This window comes from Castanea sativa, chromosome 1, assembly GCF_040712315.1.
Source record: "Castanea sativa cultivar Marrone di Chiusa Pesio chromosome 1, ASM4071231v1".
Taxonomy (NCBI): domain Eukaryota; kingdom Viridiplantae; phylum Streptophyta; class Magnoliopsida; order Fagales; family Fagaceae; genus Castanea; species Castanea sativa.
The window spans coordinates 68,178,044-68,185,623 of NC_134013.1; the positions used below are offsets into that span (position 1 = coordinate 68,178,044).

A 7,580-nucleotide genomic window follows, 5' to 3' on the forward strand; every position below is an offset into this window, starting at 1 on the left:
AAATTGAATGGTAGGTGATAAATGATTTTATTACATCCTGCAGTAAAAACAATAAAATAAAAATACAAACTGTAGAAGAATCAAAACTGTTCACTATGGGCAACAAGTTGACTTATTGGGATCAAACAAATCTCCGACAGCAAATCATGGGACCCATACGTACAACACCTAGGCAGGAATGAGAGTATATAATTAACCAAATCAAAGATGTAAAAAATTATTGTATAGCTCCATACTACCTCCTTCTCACATGGGTGGAAGTGAAACCCACCGTTCTGAGAAAATGAGAGTATATAATCTCGTACTATCCAATAATAACTCGTATATGTAAGAAAAGTTGTGGCTATTTTCCGTTTAGCGAACGAGTAGGATGATGCGATGGTGTTACGTTGTGATGCAATTACATTGAAAATTACCAACATCTCACCCAAGAAATTCGAATCAAGAGGGCAATTTCATAATTTCAAAACCAGGGAACCAATATAAAAGCCGGCAGGCTCACCTCTCTCAACTTTAGCTGCAAAAAACACCTAGAAGTGACACACAAAAAAAAAAAAATAGAGTGCAACAGCAAACCCACTTCCCTCACCGGAATCTCAAGAGCTCCGGTGACCACTGTTTCCACTTTCCGGCCAACCAAATATCTTTACACTCTTCCTTTCCATCTCACTCAACCTTTCTGACCCCCCCATATTTCAAAGCCAAAAACCTTGATCTTTTGCTTTGTTTTCTTTGCTTTCTAAAGCTTTAAGCTAAACTCTCTCACTCTCTACTCCCAGCTCCACAAAGTGAAACACAAGTGGCTTGGACAAGCAAAGCGAGCTGGGGAAGACAGGAGCCTCAGGTGTGATGGGATTTTGTATATGTCCGTTGGAGACGCCGGCGAGGTTGCTTTGGAGCACCAGTTTTTTCCGTCACAAGATTATGATCTTTTAATCTTATATCATACAAAATATATATACTGAAAAAAAAAAAAAAACAAACCAAACCAAATTCTACAACATCCTACTCCAAATCCATCATCACCAACAAAAAAAAACACCAAACTTTGTCTTCCTACGTACGTACTAAGCTCTTTTCTTCTTTCTCTCTCTCTTTTTTGTGTGTGCGCCCCGTGTCTAGTCGGAAAAACACACGTGTCAACACAGGATTGGATGATGGAATCCGGCCGCCTTTTCTTCGACCCTACCGCCTGCCGTGGCAGCAACATGTTGTTCCTCGGGAATGGTGACAACATTTTTCGAGGTATATATCTTCTTCTTTCTTATTATTCATTAATTATTACACATGCTTGTTTCTTTGTTTGTTTTAAACTTTCTGTTTGGTTACTAAGAAAGCTAAGGAAAGTACGAGGAAATGAATTTTAGACCTTAAAAGTAGATTAGGACATGATTTGTGTATTTTTCCTTGGATTCTAAATCATACTGTTCTTTCTGGTCCCGGAAAATGGAAAACAAAACAAAAAAAAAGTCAAAATTCTTGATATTTCTGTCTGTGATTCTCAAAATAAAGCAAATATTAATTGTAAAGTTTGTTAGTTCAAATATCTTTAAAGCCAAAAAAAAACCTCTTCATTCAAAATTCAACATGTAAAGAACAATTAAACCCTTTTTTTTTTTTTGAGATACTGTTAAATTAGACCTAAAATTCTTATTTGTTTCTTATACTAGTTATGTTTTTTTTTTTTTATGATACTAATAAGTAGGTTTTATTTATTTATTTTGGGTTTGTGTTGGAAGGAGGAAGAGCAATAATGAGCATGGAGGAAAGCTCAAAGAGGCGATCCTTTTTCAGCTCACCGGACGATCTGTTCGACGAGGAATATTACGACGAGCAGTTGCCGGAGAAAAAGCGCCGCCTAAGCCCTGAGCAGGTTTGTGGACAGTAATCTTAGCTGACACACCATCAGTCCCAATATGCTTGAGATCTTATTATACGTATCTACTTTCTTCCAAGACCTTATATTCCTTTATGATATGACATGTTCACATGTTATGTTATATTACTTATGTTCTCAAACCTTATCAGCATCACATTCACTTCGTAGGCAATTGAATATATGTGTGTCATGCGATTGAGGAGGCCTATATTTGACCAACTTTTGTGAAATATTTTTGGGATTAAAGCTTATTCTTGTCGACATATAAAAGTTGTGTCAAGAATATAGGATAAAAAGTATTATAGTATTAGTTAAGAAGGAAGAAGCATAAGGTACTTGGATCTTAGAACCCTCTACTCAGAATTGATTCTGGGTTTGGTTGCCAAGGAGGTAAATAAATCAAGGTAATCAAAAAGTTGAGTACTGAATTTTTCATTAGGGACCAAAGAAAGTAATAGGGCACCTAGGTGTGACTATTACGACTATGCAGTTTAATTATTTATGATTGTTTTGATTTCCTTGATAGCTTTTGAGTAAATATTGAATTGGGAACAATGAGAAGATATGCTAATTGGATGAGCTGAGTGATTTTAGTGAGTATTCTTTGCTAACTTTATGAGAATGAACATGTTAAGGTGCATCTGCTGGAGAAGAGCTTTGAGACAGAGAACAAGCTGGAGCCAGAGCGAAAGACCCAGCTGGCCAAGAAGCTGGGGCTGCAGCCAAGACAGGTGGCTGTATGGTTCCAGAACCGCCGGGCACGGTGGAAGACAAAGCAGCTTGAAAGGGACTATGATGTCCTCAAATCTTCTTATGACTCACTCTACTCTAATTATGACACTCTTGTCAAGGAGCATGAGAAGCTCAAATCTGAGGTATATTTATAGATATATGCTCAGCATAAAGCTTACTTCTTCTTCTTTTTTAAACATTTTTTTTATTTACTATTCATTGTGCATACTTTGAGATCTGTAAAATTATCTAAATTTTCATATAGGTATCATGGTTACTGCATATAATTGATTCTTATACCTGGGTTTTCTCTTCAATTTGAAGAATACTAATAGATAAAAGCAATTACACACTATTTGAATGTCTGTAAAACCATCTACTAGCATATGGAAAGCTAGAGGAACAGAACTTGGACGATTGTGTTTATTGGCCAAGTTCGATGCCTTCCTAATCAAAACTCCATCTTGTGATTGAGAAACCTGAGCTAGAATAGAAAGATGATTGGAACCTGCTTGAAGAGGGTCCTACCAATGAGATTCTGCCCTTTAAACAAACGTGTTTTCAACTATAGCATCTGTTCTAAACCCCACCTTGATTTAAAAAGGCAATTATAAAGTGACTAAAGGAATATACTTGGTAGCTTTATTTATATATGCCTTTAAGGCTCATTCTTTATGAAAAAAATGACCAAGTAAACTTGTTCAGAATGAAAACAGTGATTTTTTTTTTTTTTTTTTAATTTTATGAAAGGAATATCATGGTCAGCATTTTTCACATGCTAAGATGGCATGTTATGATTGAATTGCATGTTTTGATTGAAGTAATATTATTTTTACATAAATTCATTACTGATGTTACTTTTATTACACACCATTCACTGAGAAAAATGTTGTGTCACTGCCAAGTTTATGTAATGTGATTTGCATAATATGACAATTGGACTGCAGGTGGTTTCCTTAAATGAAAAACTTCAAGCTAAAGGGGTGGCTGGAGCAGATATTTCAGCTCAAAAAGCTGAGCCACTTCCGGGGGATATCACCAATGTTTCAGCCCTCCAATTCAGTGTGAAGGTTGAGGACCGCCTGAGTTGTGGGAGTGCTGTGGTAGATGAGGATGGTCCACAGATTTTGGACACTGGTGATTCGTACTTCCCAAGTGACAACTATCCTGCAGAGGATGATGGGAGTGATGATGGCCACAGTTACTTCCGCAATGTGTTTGTAGCTGCAGAACCTCAACACCAGGAGGATGAAGAGCCTTTGGAATGGTTGGAGTGGTCATAAAATGTGCTTAAAGTTAAACTAGTAGTTGGGTGTGTTTGTCTCTTTGTAACATGTCACATATTCCAATAGTTGCTTAGTAGAAAAGTATCTGCAAACTATTTGGACTAAAAAAAAAAAGGTGAGGAAGTAATTAAACGCTTAGTTTAGTGGCTGAGATCCTGAGAATGGAGATCTACAGACCAAGTTAATTAATAAATAAAGTCAATGGCGTCTTGTATTATCCTTCTATGTGGATGAGAAGTAAATTACTTGTTCCTAGGCTTTAAGAACTGGTTAATTGTGGATGCATTTGTTGTTGAAGTATTAAGAAGAATTTTACAATGTTTTCTAAATGTAGCAAAGAATAAATATTTTTTCTTTTATATCAACCCCCATCATTAATATGAAATTTATTTTGTACCAATCATAATTGCATGATTAACTGTGAAAAATTTTTGTGCGGTTAGATTTATTGCAAACTAGCATGTCCAGGGGTGAATCCCTTGAAAACTATATTTTTTTTTAAATGAAAGAAAGGAAAATCTTACTCTCCTGCTTTATGGTGTGTGATTCTATGGTAGCAATTTCTGGATGTTACTAAGAGATAAATAAGCAGGGGAGTTCCAATGCAGGAGGCTAAAAAGCAAGTTGACTACTAATTTTGTTCTGCAATTGAAAATCAAGAATTTTCAAGGGTTAGAATGAATATGAAGATGTCTACTGCTTGAAATTGATTGCGTTATAAGAATAGCATTTTGGGTTCGAAGAGAGGTGAACTCTTCATTTCAAGCCCCCAGAACAATAGCATCCCAATTCCCAAAAGGTACAAATATAATAGAGGATATAGCATTGGTGGTTGAGGATTCAATATTGGACGTCATAAACTTATTATTTCAATTTCCTAGAATAGGTTTTTAGAAATAAATTGAAAAAAATAAATAAATAAGTGTCCACCTGGTACCTTAGAGCCTATAATTAGGGTTAGGTGTACTACTACTCTAGTATCGTGTTTATATACGGTTGGATTCTCTAGTATCTTGTTCTTATACGGTAGGATCAAGTTCTAGTCAAAAGCATGTTTAAGCGGATTACTATTTTTAAATTTGTGAAAAGTTTGTACAAGTTCAGAGGTTTTCATTCCCCACCTCTAAATATTAAAAATAACTTAATCAATTAATAAATGATTTAAAATGATAAAACATCAAATATCCCAATTAGTAGGTAGTGTCTCACAAGATTAAGACAACTTACAATTCAAGCCAAATAATTTCAACAAATTACAACCCAAAAAAATAAAAAGATTTGAATTTAAACTTAGTTTGACTTGTTCTTACCGTATCAAAAGGCTAAAAAACAATTCATCCAAAAAAAAAATCAATATTTCCTAGCTAATTCGATAGATGATTGCTAATAGTACACCATTCCATTGGCTTTTGAAGACATGATACAATAACAACCCTAACTAAAGATTACTGTACAACAAGAGATTGGAGGGGACCTCTAAAAAAATGCTAAAACTACTACAATTTTTACTATATGTGCGTTTGAATACCGCTTATTTTGCTGAAATTTGAAAAAATTAAAACTGAAAATACTGTAGCAAATTAATTTTTTAATGTGTAAATAGTATCGTGTAACCCATTTTTAATGAAAAAATTGCTAAAAAAAGAGATTTGTAGGTTCCATGAACATTGCACAGGACCCATTGGAAGTGCTGAAATGCGCTTTTCCAAACAAAAAAAAAAAAGCAAACATTGGATGCCACGTGAAATGCAATATCCAAACAGATACTATAAAATACTTATAAATTAACATGGCAATATATGTGATTGGTCAACTTTAACAATACAATAAATATATGTTTAATTATGTTTTTGTAATTGATGAAACATTAAGTGTGATTAGTCCTGCCAAAGGCCTTGTAGTTGAATTGGCACCTCCCCATGTATAAAGTGCTTGGGGGTCTAAGGAAGAAATGATTAGAGTTACGAAGTTAACAGAATATTGTAATTATTTTTCAAAAAAAAAAAAGTGATTGGTTCTCCTTGCCATGTTTTCAACGTGCCCTCAAGCCATGTTCCATGTTTTCCGTTTTTTTTATCAGTAACTTTTTGTTGATTTCACTAAAAAACAAAAGTAGTATAATGTGTAATATTTTTAGCATCGCTCGCAGATCTTTAGCTTCTTACTTTTAGAGTCTCTCAAGAAGCTCACTCCTTTGACTTTTTGCCTAGCCTAATAGGTCCTAAGATCGGTTGAATCAATTCAAAATGAAGTGATTCTAAATTTGTGTTGCATGTCTCTGTAGTTGGTGGTTCATTTTTATATCTAATCGAAATTATAGAATATAGGAAACCACAGAAAACAAATTTAGTAATTGATGGCCAGTACCAGAAGTTTCACAATCTCACATTATAACAATCAAGAAAGAACTAGGATAAGTTTTAGCATTTATAGTCAAGCGTGTTACTCGATAATAATAATCAAATGTACGAGCCGTGTTAAAAAAAATTGAAAAGAGATGAGGTGGTGGGGGAAAGAAAATATAATTCAGAATGACAAAGACACATCTGAGTGATGCTGATTCTTCTTTACCAAGCAACATAAGCAGAGCACTATCTACGGCCATAAATATGCCATCCTAAACTTTAATATATACATGTTGACAGTAAAATATTTCGTTGACGTAATATCCAATTGACCAAATATGCAAATTTTGAAACGAGTGTACATCAAAATCCAGAGAGAGAGGCCACTTCCATCACTTCAAGGTGTCCTCTTAGAAAGCTAGTAGAACACAATCTAGACACACCTACCGACTTTGTGATTTTTCTTCTTTTATTCCACCCACAAATATTAGATGCCTACGCAACAAAAAAAGAAAAGAAAAAATAGAAGTGGGAGGACAAGAGAAGAGGCAACTTTTATGTTGGATAGTCTCATTCAACAAATGGCCTCTCACGGATATGTATTGATCTGTATCTTTTAAGATTTTTCACTTTCTGTAAGGGAACAAAGGCCATGGACGAAGTGTCCAATTCAATTGGATTGGACACTTACATGTGAAGGGATTCAACACGACGTCACAAACCTACACCCACTTCCAACTTGCTATTTAACTTTTCTAGAATCAGTTCTTTCCTTTCCAACACACCCCAAAATAAGAACTTGTTATTATCATCTTGCCTTGTTCTTTCATCCAATACCTTAGATTTACTGCTTTTTGACCATTTCCTCCAAATTTTATTGATAAGCGGCCCTTGGGGGGCTGCCCGTGGCCTTGGCAACATGCCCATGGGCATGACATGGCTTTGGTGGGCATACCATACACCGACTGGACTAAAATCCATCAGGGTGCGGGCGTGGGTGTAAAGGAGTGGAGCCAAGCATTGGGATTTGGCAAGCCATACCAAACCTTGGGGTTCCACACCCGACCAACCCAAGTGTGTGAGCTTTTTAAAAGTTTTAAAAGAACCAATGCTTTAGAACACGTCAATACTAATTTTCAGTTGAGTGTGTATTAGTCAGTGACAGGTGTTAGTGTTGTTAGATACAGTGTGCCGGCAGCGCAGGATGGAAAGAACTGCCTTCCTTTATCTCCCCCTTTCTAACCAAAAATCCCTGCTTCCTAAAAAATGACCTCCAACCACTTACAATGATAAACCTGTTTGTTTAGGTACTCAGGAAACCTTCTGAAATTTAAGCAT

The 7,580-nt window shown here is 35.5% G+C and overlaps 1 protein-coding gene across 1 annotated transcript; it reads left to right on the top strand.

The window, feature by feature from the left end:
* The first annotated feature begins 226 nt into the window (after positions 1-226).
* LOC142621625 (homeobox-leucine zipper protein HAT5) lies at positions 227-4,295 on the top strand. The gene is made up of 4 exons (XM_075794936.1): positions 227-1,245; positions 1,740-1,873; positions 2,515-2,754; positions 3,559-4,295. The coding sequence occupies exons 1-4, from the start codon at positions 1,155-1,157 to the stop codon at positions 3,892-3,894; spliced, it is 801 nt and encodes a 266-aa protein (XP_075651051.1). The 5' UTR covers positions 227-1,154; the 3' UTR covers positions 3,895-4,295.
* Positions 4,296-7,580: the final 3,285 nt, after the last annotated feature.